This window comes from Echinops telfairi, unplaced genomic scaffold (assembly GCF_000313985.2).
Source record: "Echinops telfairi isolate 266 unplaced genomic scaffold, ASM31398v2 ScPeMD7_7400;HRSCAF=8409, whole genome shotgun sequence".
Taxonomy (NCBI): Eukaryota; Metazoa; Chordata; class Mammalia; order Afrosoricida; family Tenrecidae; genus Echinops; species Echinops telfairi.
The window spans coordinates 19,897,757-19,918,036 of NW_022111300.1; the positions used below are offsets into that span (position 1 = coordinate 19,897,757).

At 37.9% G+C, this 20,280-nt stretch overlaps 1 protein-coding gene across 1 annotated transcript in view; it reads right to left on the bottom strand.

Annotated features, from left to right (window-relative positions):
• The window catches only part of CCDC178 (coiled-coil domain containing 178), a 470,395-nt gene that overhangs the window by 405,781 nt on the left and 44,334 nt on the right, over positions 1-20,280 (bottom strand). Inside the window, exons 3-5 of the mRNA XM_045296033.1 lie at positions 15,298-15,320; positions 13,624-13,715; positions 10,738-10,938 (exon numbers count right to left, since the gene is read on the bottom strand). Of these exons, the coding sequence (XP_045151968.1) occupies positions 10,738-10,938; positions 13,624-13,715; positions 15,298-15,320 (316 nt within the window). The remainder of the gene's footprint in view (positions 1-10,737; positions 10,939-13,623; positions 13,716-15,297; positions 15,321-20,280) is intronic.

The window sequence follows — 20,280 nt, forward strand, 5'->3', positions numbered from 1 at the left end:
TCTCAAGTGAATAATTAAATATAGCAAAGACCATAGCATTCAATATGTACAACTCAATGTAAAGACCATCAAAATCTTAACAACTGGACCAGTAGATAGTAGGATCTCTCTCTCTCTCTCTGCCTGTCTGTCTGTCTGTCTCTCTCTCACTCGCTTGCTGCCATCAAGTCAATGCTGACTCATAGTGGGCCCCTGTGGGTTTCTGAGACTGTAACTATTGGCAGGAGTACAAAACACAGTCTTTCTCCTGTGGAGCTTCTGGGGGTTTTGAACTGCCAACCATGCAGACCACTGCCCAATGCATACCACTATACCACCAGGGTTCCTGGATAACATGATAAATAGAGGAAATATTAAACTTGTCAAGGATTTCATCTGCCTTGAATCCACAAACAATATCATTGGAGCAGCAATCAAGAAATCATAGGATACATTGCAATGGACACCTCGTCTGCACAAGACCTCTTTAAAGTGTTGAAGAGCAAAGCTGTCCCTTTGCGGTCTAAGCTGTGCCTCGTCCAAACCCATGATATTTTCAACCAACTCATATGCATACGGAAGTTGGACTTTGAATTAGGACATGTGGGAAAAAATATATGCATTCGAATTATCGTGCTGGTGAAGAACATTTAAATACTCCAGACTGCCAAGAGAACAAACAAATCTGTCTTGGAGGAAATATAACCAGAATGTTCTTTGGAAGCTAGGGTGGCAAGACTTCATCTCAAATACTTTAGACATGTTGGCAAGAGAGATAAGTCCTTGGAAGTGAACATTTTGCTTGGTAAAGTGGAGAGGCAATCCAAAGGAGGAAGAGCCACAAGGGCATGGATCTGCGCAGTGGCTGCATCAATGGGTTCAGTTAACAACTGGAAGAAAGGCACAGGGCCAGGCAGCATCGTTCTCTGCTATGCACAGGCTCACTGGGAAGTAGCATCAACTTGAAGGCACCAGCAGCAATCATTCTTTAACTCATTCTTAAATAGATCTATGCTTTTTATGTAGCTTTTTAATTATTTAAATCATTTTATTGGGGAAATGTATTTATTTTAACCATGTTTCAATAATTTTGTAAGAAATTTTTTCTTAAGTATTTTTAACCACTAAATAAATATCCCTTTCCCGTTTCCACTTCTACTCTGTTTTTTATTGACACAATTCTCTGTTGCTATTGGGTTGTTGATGCCTTGTTATTATTAATTTTGCTGTTTACTTTCAATTACTCTTTAAAAAATTTTTTAATAAGCCAAAATTTATTCTTCATCTCCCTTATATATTTATTGAAATTGTCAAGGATTTCATCTGGCATGGATCTGCAAACAATACTAAAGGAAATATTAAAAATTATATATTTCTTCATTATTTTTCCACTGTTACTGCTTTTCTTCTTTTTCTTTGTATTTATTTTTCTCCTGTTTTTATGAATTCATGTTATTAGATAATTATGACTCATTATTTGTGACTCATACACTTAAGTAATTTTGTGTCATGCTAAGGGGACCCTTGTGGTGTAGTTGTTGTTGAGCATTGGCTGCTAACCACAGTTCGAAACCACCAACTGCTCTGTGGGAGAAAGATGGAGCTTTCTCCTCTTGTAGAGGTACAGTCTTGGAAACGCACATGGGGCATGTCTACCTGCTGCATAGGGTCACTATTAGCCGCCACTGACCTGATAGCAATGAGTTTGGCATTTCTTGGTGTCATTCTAACAATTTAAGTTTTTTAATGATCATTTTAAGTGGTATATATTTTAATATCTCTAATATTTAAATTGTGTTCAATGTTTACAAAAAAGTGGGTGAAGGGAGACGCTGGACAGGGCAAGATATGACAAAATAACAATTTATAAACTATCAAGGGCTCAGGAGGGAGGGGGGAATGGGGAGGGAGGGGAAAAATGAGGACCTAATGCCGGGAGTTTAAGTGGAGAGAAAATGTTTTGAGAATGATGAGGGTAATGAATGTACAAATGCGCTTTACACAATTGATGTGTGTATGGATTGTGATAAGAGTTGTATGAGCCCCTAATAAAATGATTTTTTTTAAAAGAAACATAATTTTCTTGGTCTTTATCATTATTAGTTAGACACTTTTTTTCTCAAAGAGTCAGTCATGGAAAACATAAGGGCGAGAGAGAGTGTGTGAGTATACTCATGTACTTATATAGGTTTTATTGTATGTTAAATCACTTTAGCCACAATATATCCATGATGTGGTGGAATATATGGGGGATAAAGTTATGAAAACTTATTAGACACAGCCCATCACTTGTGGGAACAAGGCACTGGGCCTGAGGATCACTGGTGCAGTCTTAGGAGACACCAAGATCAACTGGCATGACATAATTCACAAAGACAATATTCTACATCCTTCTGTAGTGAATGGCAACTAAGGTCTTTAGAGCTCATGAGTAGTGATCTAAGATACAACTATTGGTCTCTATCCAAAGGAAATAAAACGATGAAAATCAAAGACATATGGAAACAGTAAAATGGACTAATGGAACATACAAACATCAATCTCCACAGCACTGAGACTAGAAAAACTAGACAGTGCCCAGCTACCACTGCTTTGAAAAGAAGGCTCTGCATAGAGATGGTGAAAATGTGGAATAGATCTCATCATTGTAAAAGATACCGGGCTTACTGTTCAAATAGAGACTGATGGGAACACCAATGATTGTGGCCCTGTGGTAGTGATACAATCATTTGTCAATTTGAGGATTACGAGTACAGGAGTGGAGTCTAGGCTCTTAATCAGGATATGGCCAATGAGATCTCTGTGTGTGGGCATGGCCTTCCCCTGAGAATTCTGGAAATCCTGATTTTCCTCCTTGGAGGCGGGAGACACTTCTTTCTCTCTGCGACTCCCTGAGAGACACTGCAGTTGACAAGACACATGGAACTACCCTAGGGGCCTCAGCCGGACAAGCCACGTAGATGCAACCAGACCTCTGAAGCCAGAGAAACTACAGAGAGACCCCTGCCAGCACTGAGATGCTTACAATGCCACTGGACTCAAAGACGTTCTACCCACTGGCCTGTGATTATTCTGCATTTGGCATGATTGCATGTGTTTCGTGAGTCTGAAGAGGGCTTTATAGATTGGTAACAGACATATGGGCTAGTATCGGACTTAGGGACTTGGACTGGACTGTGTTGGGATGTTTTCTTAATGTACAATTCCTCTTGTATATAAACCTCTCCCTTAAATACATGTGTGTGTTTATGAATTTGTTACTCTAGCCTACCCAGACTAACAAAGGCCTCTTACTCTTCAATTATAGAACTGAACTTAACTCCATGCTCGATCACCCAATCATGTAAGATAAAAAAGGCAGCATTTACTCAAAGATTATATTCAGAAGGTTAGAGAAGGAGAGAAGGAAATAGAAAACATAGGCAGAAAGGAAGTGGAATAATTAGTGGTACATTGAGGGAACTACAATGACCATTTAAATCAGAATGTGTATATCTTGTTGACTATAAAACTATGATATGATTTGTAAGCGTTCATTCCATGCCCTCTGATCATAGTCAAGAGAGGTGAATAGCCTTACTACCAAACAAAAAGCATTTAAATCGGTCATGGCAGATGTTGTTAGGTTAAACTGCAATCGTATATCATTAGATCTCTAGTATGACCCATTTTAAAGTTGTTTCAGTTTTTATTATTTTATGATTTTTTTTTAAATTGAGGATTTTTAAAATTATTCATTGTTGTTGGGATTTGTTGCTGCTGTTGTTGTTCCTTTGCTTGTTTCCTGTCTGTGTTTTGTATGATTTTCTGTACATGAAATCCAGGATAGGTATATCTATGGAAAGGATGATGATGGGAATGGAGAGTTAACAACAATGAGTAGGAGAAGAAAATGATATGGAATTGTGGTGAGGGTTGCACAAATCTTCATAGCATGATTGAATGATAAAAATTATATGATATATGAAGCATATGCCAATAAAGGTATTTTTACATATTTTAAAAATAAATAACAAAGACGGACCATTATCTTGCTATATATGATCATTACTAGCTCCGTCAGCATCCTCTGATGAATGCACATTATATATTCTCATTCTATACATTTTTAAATCTTTTATTCATATTTTCCTTCCTTTCTGTTGTTGGAATAAAGTTCATGCCATTAAATTTTAAAGTTTTTTTTATTTGTTTCTATACAGTCTAAGAAAGCATTTAAATGACATTGTGCTGTTAATTTCAAGGAGTATATTTAGCATTTCTAGAACGTCTTTTTTTCTATTCGCTGCTTTCCATTTTGCTTCATATTAAAATAACTTCTTATTCCTTGCTTTTATTTCCAAGTATATTTACTTGTTGAAACATATAAGCATATATACTTTATCATCTCAGGCGTAATCCTATATTTGTAAGCTTTGTACTGTGATTTTGATGTTGTTTCTATTGAACCCATTCATTTAACCTGCATATTTGAATGTTTTCATTTATTGTATATCAAGCTACATCTTTTCTTAGAATTTTTCCAAGAGACTTTCTTTGTACCCATGTTTTCATCTTCCAGAGAAACTTTACATCCACTCCAGCTAGATGCTTATCTTGACTACCAATCCTTGATACATTACAATGACATGATCCACCTAATGATTTCAGGCCTCACAAGCAGCAGGGATTTGAGTTAAAGTACATTTCACATCAGTTCATTCAGGATACTCAGACCCTTAGAGTGACAATGGTGCAAGATGGTAGCCAGCATTGGATGGAACTATTTACAAAACTCAGGTATACCAGTTTATAATAGAATGTGAACATAACACTAAAAAAAAAAAAAACCTTTTCATGAGATTTGTAACAAAAATGAACATGAATGGAGTTAACAGTGCTAACAGAGTGGTAGACCCAAGAGCCATATGAGTGCTAGCAAAGTGGCAGAATTCATGCAGCATCAAAATTATCCTGCAAGAGGTCCAGTGGCTAATAATGTATTAAAATATTAAACTCCTTCAGTCACCTGAAGGACAGCATTACAGCAATTAATCACAAAGCAAAATCACAAGCCCCCGTCCCACCATTCCATTTAAACAGCCTTCATTTTCCACAGCAGTACATTTTTAGATACATCTTTCAGACCTCAAAGTACAGGAAAGGAAGCTCCCATTCAAGAGTGGGTTATCTTAACATACTGTAAGTGATACTAATTTGTTGCTCATTTAAAATAGATAAGTGTGGTACGGCCAAAAATAAAGAAAGAATGCTCAGAGGCCACTGTTTTTGTTGTTATTGGTTTATTGGGTTTTGCCTGCAATTGTAATGTGAAACAAAAGATTGCTTTGTTGTACAATCTTAGTGGGCAATGTATCACTCAGTCTTATGCTCAAAATAGTTTGGTGTAGGTACAATAATAGGCATGTAGACCAAAGGGGACAAAATAAAGAACCTACAAATAAAATCATTCACCCACAGACAACTAATTTTTGATAAAGGACTAAAACACATTAGTGAGGGAAAGACAGGCTCTTCAATAAACGGTGCAAGCAAAATTTCAGAAAAATGAAACTGGACTTATATCTCACACCATATACCAAAACAAACAAACAAAAAATTCAAGATGGATTAAAGACTTAAATGTAGACCTCTAACGATGAAGACCATCAGTGAAAAGAGAGAGACAAACTTAAAAGCACAAACATACTTTCAAACATTATTTTTAAAAATCCACATGACAGACAACAAAATAGAGGATGGCACCCTCTTAAAACCATATTTGATGGCACCATCTTAAAACCACATTTGCTTGTATCCAAAGAGTTCATTTCAAAGTAAAAAGAGAACCCACATGGTGGGGGAGAAATTGGCAATGATACATTGGATCAAAAACACATCTCAGGAAACTATAGAAAACTGCAGCATCTCAACAAGAAAAAGATGGCTAACCTTATTTTTTAAATGAGCTGATGAAATGAATAGACAATAGCACCTAACAGGACACCAAATATATGAATAAATGCTCACAATCACTAGCCATTTGAGAAATGCAAATTAAAACTATTATGAGAGTCCACATCAGAGTAGCACTTATAGCAAGGTTCAAAACAGCTGGAGACAACCTGCGGGAGAGAATGTGGAGAGAATTAAGCCCTCAGGTACTACTGGTGGGACTCGAAAACTATACAACCACTTTAGAAAGCAGTATGGCAGCTCCTTACACAACCTGGAATAGAAATACAATTCCATACAATCCACAGACAACATACAAACATAGAGGAGGCACAAATTGACAAGTGGGATATACTGAAGATAAAACACCTGTGTACCTCGAAAGAATTCACCAAGAGAATAATAAGAGAGTCCAAGGGCTGCAAAAACATTTTTAGCAATGACACATCAGACAAAAGCCTTATTACTAAAATCTACAATACTCTGCTAGCTTCCAAAAAGAAAAAAACTAATTGCCCACTGAGGAGGTGGGCAAACGACCTGAACAGAAGTTTCACAGGGGCAGAAATCTGAATGGCCAATAAACATATGAGAAAATGTTCCCAAGCTTTAGCCATAAGAGAAATGCAAATTAAAATAACGAGATACCACCTAACACTCTCAAAGATAGCCCAATTCAAAAAAATCAGAAGGCAACAAGTGTTGGAAGGGCTGTGGGGAAACAGGAACTCTCATCCACTGCTGGTGGACCTGTAGGTATGTACAGCCACTATGGAAACTGATCTAAAGATATCTAAAACAGATGGAAATCGAGCTACCATACAATCCAGCAACCCAGCATATACCCAGAAGAGGTATGAAACCAACCACGGCCAGACGTCTGTGCTCCAATGTTCATCGCAGCACAGTTCACAATTGCAAGGAGTTGGAAACAAGCCAAATTTCCATCAACTGATGAGTGGATTAAAAAACTGTGGTACATAATACAATGGAGTACTACGCATTGCTAAAAAGCAGTGATGAACATATGAAGTACATCGCTGCATGGAAGAACTGGAGGAAATCATGTTAAGCGAAGTAAGCCAAGCACAAAAGGACAAGTACAACATGAGTCCCCTGAGGCTAGCTTAAAAAAAAAATGCAAAAGGGGCAGAGGAAAAAAACTAATGTATATAAACAATACTGGGGCGAGGACCAGGTAGTATGGTAGGGGCCAGACCAAATCCAGGGATACATATGGTAGCCAACTAAAACAGAGAGTGGGGAAGGAAAAAAATAAAAACGAAAGGTGTAGTTGGGGAACAGGGCACCAACCCACCCAAGGGAGGGTTTTGTTTATATCTCCACAAGGAAAGAAGAACCATACTTCAACCCAGTGCTCCAAGATGTGAAAGCAACATGAAACATGGAGCAGGGAACCAGTGGAGAGGTCTGAGGAGTCGACCCCAATCCCAACTACATGGACAGCTGCCACTCACCTCAGAAGAATTTATTTCAGAGGATATCACTGAAGCTATAGCTCAGGGAGAGGGACATGTGTGATAAGAGCAGATGGAGCAAATGAAGGGGTAGGAAGAGAGAGTGGAGCACATCCTGGCCCACCAAGCCTTCATGACAATATTCCCACTCAGAGCAGCCAATCCACAGAGAAGACCATATGGCCAGCCCCACTATGAGACACGACATCCCTCAAGGACCCATAGCCCTACAGGGACAACACTGGAGATACAGTGTGGGAATTGCGCCCGGTCTGATCCCACCACACCGAGGCAAAACACTAAGGACATGAAACAGAACAGCAAGGGGAACAGAACAGCAAGGGGAACAGAACAATGAAGTCCCAAGAGAATACCAAAAATAGACTTTGGGGCCAGGGCTTGGCACCCCATCAGACTCAACCAGAAAACACTCCTAAAGGCCAACAAACAGTGCTTGAACTAACTACAAACTTTTATTTTTTATTGTTGTAGTGTTGTGTTTTTTTTTGTTTTGTTTTTGTCATTGGCTTGTTGTTGTTGTTGTTTTCTTTTGTTGCTTGGTTTTGTACGGTCTTGTTTTTGTCCACGTTATTATCTCCACAGATCTGTCTAAATAAGACAGGATGGATGAACAATCTGGAGGAGAAAACAATGGGACCAACAGTTCCGGGGGGACATGGGATAGGGGGCTGTGGGGGGAAAGGAAGTGGTTTTAATAAACCCAGGGACAAGGAAACAACAAGTGATCCAAATCGGTGGTGAGGAGGGTATAGGAGGCCTGGTAGGGCATGATCAAGGGTAATGTAACCAAGAGGAATTACTGTAATCCAAATGAAGGCTTAGCATGATAGTGGGACAAGAGAAAAGTAAAAGGAAATAAAGTAAAGAGCTAGGAGGCAAAGGGAATTTATAGAAGTCTAAATAAAGGTATATAAAATGTAAATATATTTATATATGAGGATGGAGAAATAGATTTATGTGCATATATTTATAGGTTTAGTATTAAGGTAGCAGATGGACACTGGGCCTCCACTCAAGTACTCCCTCAATGCAAGAATGCTTTGTTCAATTAAACTGGCATTCCATGATGCTCACCTTCCCGAAACGATCACTGAAGACAAAACGGGTGCATAAGCAAATGTGGTAAAGAAAGATGATGGAGCCTGGCTATCAAAGGATATAGCATCTCTGGTCTTAAAGACTTCAGGGCAAACAAGTGGCCATCAAGCTGATGGAAGAAGCAACAAAGCCCACATGGAAGAAGCATACCAGCCTGTGTGAACACAAGGTGCTGAAGGGATCAGTTATCAGGCATCAAAGAACAAAAAATCATATCATTGTTTACTCACCTCCCTGATACAATCACTGAAGACAAATGGGTGCATAAGCAAATGTGCTGAAGAAAGCTGATGGTGCCTGGCTATCAAAAGATATAGTGTCTGGGGTCTTAAAGGATTGAAGGTAAACAAGCAGCCATCTAATAACTGAAAAGCAACAAAGCCCACATTGAAGAAGCATGCCAGCCTGTGTGATCACAGGGTGTTGAAGGGATGAGGTATCAGGCATCAAAGAGCAAAAAATCATATCATTGTGAATGAGAGGGAGTGTAGAGTGGGGCCCAAGACCCATCTGTAGTCAACTGGACATCCCCTTACAGAAGGGTCACGTGGAGGCGACAAGCCAGTCAGGGTGCAGTGTAGCAACGATGAAACATACAACTTTCCTCTAATTCCTAAATGCATCCTCCCCACCCACTATCATGATCCCAATTCTACCTTACAAATCAGGCTAGACCAGAGGATGTACGCTGGATGGGAATTGGAAACACAAAGAATACAGGACTGACGATCCCTTCAGGACCAGTGATGAGAGTGGCGATACCGGGAGGGTCGAGAGAGACTGAGGTAGAGAGGGGGAAGCAATTATAAGGATCTACATATAACCTCCTTCCTGGGGGACGGACAACAGAAAAGTGGGTGAAGGGAGCCGTTGGACAGTGTAAGATATGACAAAATAATAATTTATAAATTATCAACGATTCATGAGGGGGTGGGAGTGGGGAGGGAAGGGAAAATAATGAGCTGATGCCAGGGGCTTAGGTGGAGAGCAAATGTTTTGGGAATGATGAGGGTAACAAATGTACAAATGTGCTTTATACAATTGATGTATGTATAGATTGTGATAAGAGTTGTATGAGCCCCCAATAAAATGATTTTTTTTAAATGAAAGAAAAGAAATACCATATAATCCAGTGACCTCTACATTCGGTCTATACCATTAAAAAAAATAAGGAGGGAAACAAGACACATATGCACTCCCATGTTTCTCACAACTTTCTGCACAATAACAAGATGCTACAAACAACTAAAATGCCCATCAATGGGAGAATGGATACACTTTGTTACATACATATAATGGAATACTATGTATCCCTAAAGAATAATGATGAAACTGCTAAATACTTCTTGACATCGACGGATTTGGAAGATGTGGTGATGAGCAGTTATTCAATCCCATAAATATAAATGCTATATGAGATCATGATTATAAACGAAAAAAATCAAGAAAACGATTTTGTTTTTTTACATGTCGAAGTCAGGATGAGCAGAAAGGTAACAGAAGGGAGGGGAGAGAAAATAAATAAAAAATGCATTTAAAAAATATGAAGGTGGGTACATTGATGGTAGCATAGAAAAATACATGAGTGAACAAGTAGGTAATAGCATAGATAGTAACATGCACATATAATAGCATATATAGCTTAAATCAATAACAGATATAGCATATGTATTTTAAATTTTCAAAGACCTGAAAAGTACAATGCCTCAAATACGTATGTATTTTCTTCCAACTAAGAAAACCCTCAAACCTCAAACTCAGAAATTTCTAATAGCTGCAGCCTTTATAGAAAACACAGTCCAAGTATTTGTATGCCAGAGAACTTCCAACAGAGCTTAAACACAGGAGGTCCAGGTTTGATGTAGTGGTTGAGCATTGGGCTGCTAAGCACAAGGTCGGCAGTTTGAAAGCACTAGCTAACTTTGCTGAAGAAACAGAGGCTTTTACTGCCGTAAAGTGTTACAGGCCTAGAAACATACAGGGACAGTTCTACACTGTCCTCTAGGGTCACTATGAGCCATGATTGACTCCCTGGCAGGGAGTTTGGTTTTTTATTTGGTCGCAGTTGAGGTCTGTAAGCCCAGCATCAATCATGTCTTCCAACAGTGCCCTACTTTGATTGTTAAATAATATGTCCCTGAGAGAGAGATGCTACTATATTCCAGGTTGGGCTACACGATTCTCCAGTCAACAGTCAGGCAGTGTGACCCGTCTGCATCAGTAGTACCTTTCTGCACAGCTGACGGGAGCTCTTCAAGTCTCCAGATGGACCAGGAATCAATTTGCGTGGTGATATTTTTCTTTCGCAATTTTTGTACTCTTAATGCTTCTTCAGCTTCTGCACGGTCAGTTTCCAGGCTTTTAATAAGATGGATGGCCTCTGATAGCAATGGTCCCATTTCCTGCTTTATTTCTGGACACTTTGCATCTTAAAATAAAAATACATATTCCTATTTGTTAATAAATACACCTAAGATATGTCTTAGGTACAGTACAGATTTTCAATATTTATAAATTTAATATTGGATAGATATAAATACATTTCTATCTACCCAATTTTAATAAGATAATTTCAGAAAAGCGAATTAGCTTTTTAAAGATAGTTCTATTAAAACAGAACCATAACAGCGATCATAACCTTTGAAGGAATATCTCTAAATGGACATTTTATAAAGTGATTAGAATAGCCAAATATATCAACCTATGCTTTCATGAACAATATCCTTTCTCCTCAAGGAAAAACCACGTCCTATTCACAAGCTGTATTACAGAGTTCATTTGAAAATAACACTTGGGCTTTCCCCCATAATATCAGAGGAGTAAATCATAATGATTACATTGGACAAATATTACAAATTCAATTGTTCCTAGAAACAATACACTTTATATCTTGGAGAAGGAAATCATGCTTTTAAAGTTGCAGGTGTCGTGAGAAAGGCCCTGGCCTGGAGGCATGGGAACAATTGTGAGGATGGCACAATACTGGCCAGTTTTTTGTCCTGTTGTGCCTCAGGTCACTATGGCACCTAAGAATGACAACCAGTGGCTTTAGCCAAAAAAGGGGTATGACAAGAATGCAGAAACAGCAAGCCTCAAGAAAGATAATGTCCTTAGATAACTGAGGTTGGAGAACAAATTATTAAAAATGTATCATGAATAAAGGCAGCTAAAACACTTCTTTTTTCTTCTTTAAGACAATAAAAACAATGGGGTTCTGCTAGAAACGAGGATTGCATAATGATTATGATATGGTTATAAACTCAAAGGTCACAAGCTCTACTTCTAATATAGTAGGACTATCAAAGACTTTCATAATACTGGCTGCCTCAAAAGAATTTTTGTGAAGCACATTTTCCTATTTTAATTCCTAAAACTTATCTTTCTGTGTATCAGTTCTCTATTTGATCTCTTCGGGTCTATTGTTACCTTTTGTTATATTCTAAGTCTTCGGATCTAAGGCATGTTGAATACTTTGCATCATTAATTACCTTATCTCTCTCCTGAAAACCTACTCACTCAACACTATGTTCTCCAGCCAACTCAATTTCTATAGCCATAGTTCCATCTGGAACACAGGAGAAGTAGCTAATAATATCATCAGTTACATGACTAGATCCATCATATGATTAGATATACAGGTGATTATCATACTCATTATCCACTAACAACATTCTGAAAGAAACATTAGGTATGGATAACTTGAGGTGACTCTAATTCCCTCTATTTAACATCTTTCTCCAATTAGCTTTCTGTTGTTGCTGTTTTACAGACAACATATGAATTAACTTTACTGGCTGACCCACTGAGTGAGCAAATGTTGCAATTATTTTTTAACATAAATATTGAATTAAATACATTTCCCTCATCTTGCTATTGTCCTGTGTCTTTAGGCAGGCCCAAATGTATATGCGTAAAATAATTATAATTGTGGCTATTATTTTACTGTAAGTCCATGAATATTATTTTTAATTGTAACTGGGCCTGCCGATATATTAGACTCATCTCTCAGCATTTGTCAGGTGAAAACATGAGAAGTAAAGATGGGCTTTTCCATTTTCCTTATAGACAAATATTTAAAAGGGAAATAGTAGTAGCAGAGTATTGCTAGAAATGACAGCTTTGGGTAACAAAATTACATTTCCTGCATCAAAAGAAATACTTCATATATTAGGTATCATTTTTTAAAGAGGTTTAGAAATTTGTGTGTTTCTGTGTGTATACACTAGCATGTATGAGTGCCTGAGGTTTGCAAGAAAGTATAAGGTGTTTAATATAATCCCCAGAATATACTCAAATACATACACTTATCACAAAATACTAGTCTGAAAATATTTTACATTTTATAAAACTATTTAAACCAACTTATATACACACTAGACTTTGACATTTAATATGGCTGCCACAAGCCACATAGGACTATTACATTTAACTGTATGTTCATTAAAGTAAATAAAAATTTTTAATTCAGTTCTTTAGTCTCTCTAACCACATTTCAAGTACTCAATAACTATACATGACTACTAATTTCTCTTTTGATAATGTGAAAATATAGGCCATTTCAATTATCACTGAAATTTAAATTGGATAGAAATGAAGTAGAATTAGCTTCTTGATCATTTAGCCAGTGTCATTAACTACTCAGGTGTATGTATCAATATCTGATACATGAGTTATTAAAACATAACTAGTGGAATGAATATTTAATCAGATGGTACAGTGATTGGTTTCTCTGTTATATAAATAAACAAAAAACTCACTCCATTGATTCGATTGCAACTCATGGCGACTTTATTTGGAAAGAGTTGACCCACTGGGTTTCTAAAACCATAATTCTTGACAGAAGTAGAGAGCCTCATCTTTCTCCTGTGGAGAGGCTGGTAGTGTCAAACCGCTGACCTTGCATTTAGGGCTCAAGGAGTAACCACTATGCAACCAGGGATCCTCTCTATCATACAGGCAGAGGAATTACAAAAATCACCCAACATTGCATTTCAAAAAAATATAGTTGTATTAAGTTAAAGCCATATTGATGTCTATTATTTTGGTGTGATCATGTATGCATAATGAATGGATGTATATGTATATTCTTTGATAGTATAAAGAAGAGCCTTACCTTTCTCTTCTGTTTGGACTGGTCCCTCTATTGCAGCAATACTTGCTGTGCTCCAATCTTCTGTCCCTCCTCTTGCAGGAGCCACTCTAGTCCTACGTCATGTGCAACAAGCAATCAACAGGGAAAGGAAGGCTGTACTATGACTCAGAAAATCAAATTTAAGGTGATATTCTCTCTTACAAAGAAATTTCAATGTTTATTGGTGACACTAGGCATGCTAGCCCAAATATAAAGATTGTTAAGGTAGCATTTTAATTGGTAAATGAGCTTTACTCTTATTGATAAATAATTTTAAACTTAATTTTCATTACAAATAATCTAAACATTTAAAAAGATATTAAATCATTGTTTTTTTAAGAAAAGGTCTTTCCTATGGAGAATATTGTTATCACAAAGATAGATGTTTCTGGAGGACAATGTGGATAACCCATGCCTCTGAGGTCAGTTGAGTGGTGGCTGGAGAACCAATGAAAATTAGAAAGAGGGAAATCGACACTCAGGAAGAGTTAGTTTTGACGGTGTCTAGAAAATAGTTCGATTAAATTGCTTAGAAAATGTCCAGTTAAATTGTTATTTCCTTTTAGAAGTTTCTTTTAACTGAAGTTTTAGATGTTGAATAATGAAATATTTGTCATCTTCTCTCTGGTGATAATCTAGAAGCCCCAACTACTCTTTATCGTATTTAAAAATTAGTACTTTTCTTCTGATTGGAGATAAGAGAAAATCAGTATCTACAAACTGGAAAGTTGCATTGTAATTTTTTAAAAATCACAATACATCAGTTTTAAGTAAGTATTATAAATTAATTTAAGAGAATTATAAGGATACCAAAAATAGAGCAAATATTAAATTATTCCTATTAATTTCTCTTCGTAGATACTACAGACAATAAAGCAAATCCAGTAGCCCAGTGAGTTCAGTGTTGGACTGCTATTTGAAAGGTTGACAGTTCAAACCGACCAGAAGATTCATTGGAGAAAGATGAGGCACTATACTTTCTTGGAAAGGCAATGAAGGAGCTTTGATCTATCCAATCGGGTCACTAGGAGTTGTAATTGCCTCATTAAAGTGGAAATAGATCATGATTCTAACTTTTATCAAACTATGAGAATAATTTTTGCATCATGTTTTAGTCATACAATATCATTTCCTGTGTATTTGATTGCCATTAAATATTTTCCATGGCCACATAGTATTGATCTGGCTGATCGTTCACTATTCAGAAAAGTCTCTCTATACTGAGGTGAGGAAAGTTGTCATTATATTTTCTTTCTTATGCTTTAATGTTCATTTAAATATATTTTATTGTCAAATAATGTGATGTATTTTCCCTGCTTGCTGTTTTAAATGAAAGTTAAATATTGTCTCAGCATCATTTAGTAAATAACTCATTCCCTATTGACTGTTAATGCAAGTTATATTATATACTAAATTATTCCACATAATTAGGCTGGTTTTTATGTTTTCTTTTCTAAAATCCACTTGCTCAGTTTGTGAACTAGAATAACTCTGATTTAACTCTTGCATTCTAAAAGATATGTTGATAGCTGGTGTGGATCAGCCTATTTTCAATCTTATGTTTCTTATGAAAGAAAGCTGTGCTCTAAAACAGACTAATTTTCAATAATTTCAACATGAAAAATAAACAGTAAAAGGAGAAGGAAAGGTTCTTACCATTCTCCGTATGCTGTTTCAAACTGTCAAAATAAAAAGATCTCGGTGAAAAATAAGTTTAATGCATCACAAAAAATAACAGGTAAGCTTGACTTACACATAAACTCACTATAAGATCATACAGTCTATTTCACATGCCCTTCAATGTGTTTGTCAAAGAAACCTCTTTTTGGTTTTCCAAGAAGCGTTCTTCTACTTATTGATCTGTTGTTTTTATTCTTACCTATTTATTCCCTTCTTTTTATCTCTGTGTCTAAATCTTACTGCTTTATAAAGGGTCTATTTGAATTCCACTTTTTCTCCAAAGCCTTCCTATATCATCAGATATGCATGAGAGACCACTTATTAATTTCATTACATTTTAAGCATACCTATGTAACACCATTTCCATATTCATCACAATGTACAACTCAGTGGTATTCATCAGGTTCATCATGCCATGCAAACATCCCCATTACACGTTTCCATTCTTTTGAACCCTCTTCAACAGAAACCCAGTGCTCCCTATGCCATGAATGCCTGTTCGCACCTCTGTACCCAACTCCTGCCCCTCGTAACGACCATTCTAATATTTTATGTAAGTGGGATTATACAATCTGCCCTTTAAAGACTGATTTATTTCACTCAGTAATTGACTCTCAAGGTTCATCTGTCACATGTATCAGGACTTCATTCCTCTTTATGGCCGTAAGAGTGCATGAGGCGAGGCGGGCCACACTTCATCTCATGAACTCTGGACATGTTGTCAGGAGAGACCAGTCCCTTCCACAAGATGGACCGACACAATGGCTGCATTGATGGGTTCAAATATAAAAACAATTATGAGGATGGCACAGGACAGGTAAATGATTTATTCTGTTGTACATAAAGTCACTACAAGACAGTACCAATTCAATGCCACCTAATAACAAAAATAACAATAACCACTCTTTAAAACTGTATGCATCAGTTCATAAGCATTAGGGCTTCTTTCACCTTTGGGCTATTGTGAATAGTGTTGCAATAAACACCAGTGTATCCATTGAATTTTAATGTGCTACAGGAGTTTTAAGTACACATTACATGGGATCTCACAGATATTTCGTTTCAGTTAGCACCATTTCCTTTCTGTACTTGATCGAACATGACACTCTCTTGGCCTCTAGGAAATAGCATAAATACCAAGGACACAGGTTACACACTCAGCTTGCATGGCTTTCACAGATGCTCCTCTATTCGAGATGATACGGGATTAGTTATTTTGCATTTCCAACTCTCAGTAAAATGTCTGGGCGAAAAATATGTGTAGACATACAAAGTCAGAGAAACGTAAAAGAACAAAACTACTGGAGCAGTATTTTAGTTGAATTTCTCAAAAATAAAAAGTGATCGGACTAGACTAACAATGAAAACAGAGCAAGATAAGGGCAACTCAGAAGAGACAAAGTGGAGACTATTTCAGGGTATGGGAGAGGTCAGTCTGTGGAGTTCAGGAGGTACTCTCAGTAAAGGGAGAAGTAGCAGCTCATAAAGTAAGTAATCACAAGGCTACCTGAGGATGATATGGTCTAGTGTTTCTACTTTTAATGCTGAGGAAATGCCACTGGAGCCATGTCTGACTCCTCTGGCTACACAAATGAGAAAGAGCACCCAACTCCATATCTGTCTAACGACAATACCTAAGAGCCAGATTTGTCTAAGTCGTGACTCTCTGATTTTCCATTCTAATACCAACCATTCCTCCCATGACACTCTACTTTTCTGCTGGCTCCTATCGTCCGCTGTAATGGCCACACAGAACTCACAGACAATACTCATGATTATGGGGTGTTATTAGAGAGGCTAACAGTATCAGAAATCAGTATAAGGATACATCCCTTACATCCAGGAAGATGACACTGATGTAGGACAGTTGTCTGCAGTTCCCTGTGAGTAGTTGCCAGCTCTGCAGAGAAGGGAACTGATTGGAAGGATTCAGACATAGCCCTAGTCCTGGGGGCTTTTAGCAGTTTCCCCACAGACAGCTGAGCTGTACGAACCATGACACACATACCACTACTTTTACCCACTATGGAGACATTTGTGAAGCAACCACCATGGCCTCCCCATTCAGGCAAGACACAGCCGGGACTCTGATTCTCCCCAGCCCCAGAAACCTCCCTGCACCAGTGTTTCTCTATGGCCCATCCCCCATCCACGTGTGCCAACGTACCCGGTGGTTTCCACGCCACCTACCAAAGTGCCTGGATCCCTTGAGTGGCTCCCTCTTCCTCCCACAAGATCACTGGAGCCCAAAGGCTCTTGATGGCCACTTTCTGGGCTTGGTGCATTTGCTCCCACCTCTTTCTCCCACAGCCACCTGAGACTGAGTGCTGGCACTGCTTTGGGGGCATTCTGCAGATACTCCATCCTTCTGTGCAGGGGCCAAGCACCATTGAGAGCTGCTCTCTGGGCTTGCTGTGCCCACTTCCTCCTCACCCTCCCAGAGTTGCCAGTACCCATGCATTACTGCTGTCTGCTTCCCAGGTTCCTCAAGCCCACTGACAACTCCCTGAGCCCACAAGCTGCCCACCCCCACCCTGACACGCCATGGTATGCAGCCCTTTCCTGTGCCCATCAACTGTATCTCAGGATCTCTGCAGCTAGTGGCTTCTTCCTGTGCTCGCAGACCATTCCTAAGGGATTCCCACACCTGTCAACCATTTCCCACACCCGCAGGTCACTTCCTGGGCCCCTCAAGTCCACAGGCTGCTTCCCTAGCTTCCGCATGCCTGCAGGCCTTTTCTGTGCCCACCAGCCATCAATCTGCTGTCTGCAAGAGATGCATCTCAAGCTCACAGACAAACACAGGTTTAGGGTTAAAGGATGGTGAAAAGTATATCAAGTGAACGGAAATCTAAAGAAAGCAGGCATTTCAATTCTAATAAGTGACAATAGATCTCAAGGAGCAGGACAAGAGATAAGTATGAGCACATATATAATGCTTAAGGGAGCAGTAGACCAAGATCCCATGAGCATAATAAACATACATGTGCCCATTGAGAGACCCGCGAAGTTCATCAACCAAATCCTCCAAAAGTTGAAAAAAGAAATCACAGGATCAACGATCATAGTAGGAGACCTCATAAAATGCTCTCCAAGAAAGACATATCAACGGGACAGAAGCCTAAGCCATGAGGCTACAGAAGAAAAGGCTACAATCAGGCAACTTGACATATATATATATTCAGAATGCTCAAACCAAATGCAACGAAATGCACATGCTTTTCAAGTGCACATGGCACATATTTGAAAATAGACCACATGCTGGGGCACAAATCAAGCTGGAGTAAATTCAATCATATAGAGGTCACACAAACTTCCTCCTCTGACTACCATACCATAAAGCTGGAATTAAATGAAAGAAAGAAAAAGAAAACCAGGGAAACTACATGGAAGCCAAAAATGTACTTCTAGAAAAGGACTGGGTTATGGCCCGAATTAGAAACAAAATTAGGATGTTTCTAGAAACTAATGAGAATGAGAATACATCATACCAAAACCTATGGGATACATCAAAGGCAGTCATCAGAGGATGCTTGATGGTGACAAATGCACATATGAAGAAGGAAGAGAGACCTTTGTCAGGTAAGCTAGCACAAAACCTTCAGCAGTTGAAACAGAGTCAAAAGAATAATCCATCTAAAGGCAAAAGAAAAGAAATTATAAAAATTAGGGTGGATATAAATGAGTGGGAAAACAAAAATAATGGAAAAATCAACTCAGTGCAAAGCTGGTTCTTTGAAAGGATTGACAGAATTGACAAACCACTAGCTAACCTAACAAAAAATAGAAAGAAAAACAGATGCCAATATTCAGAATGAGGGAAAATTACAATGGACGCCATTGAAATTAAAAGACTAATTACAGTTTTATGAAAAGATGTGCTCCAATAAATTCAACAACTTGGAGGACATGGAAAAATACCTGGAAAAACAAACCTTACCCAAGTTATCTCATATGGGCATCAAGAACCTGAATAGACCCATAGCAAAAGAAGGAATAGATAACATTGTTAAGGAACTCTGAACTAAAATAAGCCCCACCCAGATGGCTGGCTTCACAAGAGAATTCTACCGAGCATTCAGGGAAGAGCTGACACCAATCCTACACAAACTCTTACAGAAGACAGAAAAGCATGGGAAACTCCCAAACACATTCTTTGAAGGTAGTATAACACTAATACCAAAGCCAAGCAAGGTTCCCTCAAGATTAGAGATTTACAGGCAAATATCTCTTTTGAACTTAGATGCAAAAATCCTCAACAAAATTCTGGCTAATAGTATACAAAAACATATCAAAAAAATAATACACCATAGCCAAGTGGGATTCATACTAGGGATGCAGGGATGGTTCAAAGTACAAAAAAACAACAACATTATCCATCAAATTAACAAGAAAGGGGACAAGAATTACATGGTAATATCACTCAATGCAGAAAATGTGTTTCACAACATTCATCACCCATTCGTAATTAAGACACTCAAGAAGAAGACAGGATTAGAAGGAAATTATCTTAATATAATAAAAGCTATGTACAAAAAGAAAAACCAACAACCAGCGTTAAAATTAATGGAGAAAAATTGAAAATATGCCCACTGAATAAGGCAACCTGACAAGGATGCCCTTTGTCCCTACTTCTATTCAACATTGTCTTGGAGGTTCTAGCTAATAATATAAAGCAATGAAAGGTATGGAGGAATAATAAGAGTTCTAAAATAGACCACGTGAGGGGGTAGCTTTTCTGAGCATGTGTGGTCAATTGAATTGTATCTGAGAGGAATTACTGAGAAGTGAATGACAGACAAGCATAATGGTGGGATAGGAGGAAAAAACAAAACCCAATATATACATAAATGTGTATGTGCATATATGTATAAGTATATATATATATATATATATATATATATATATATGAATGTGTATGCTTGTTTATGTATGGTACATATATGTAAATGCAATAAG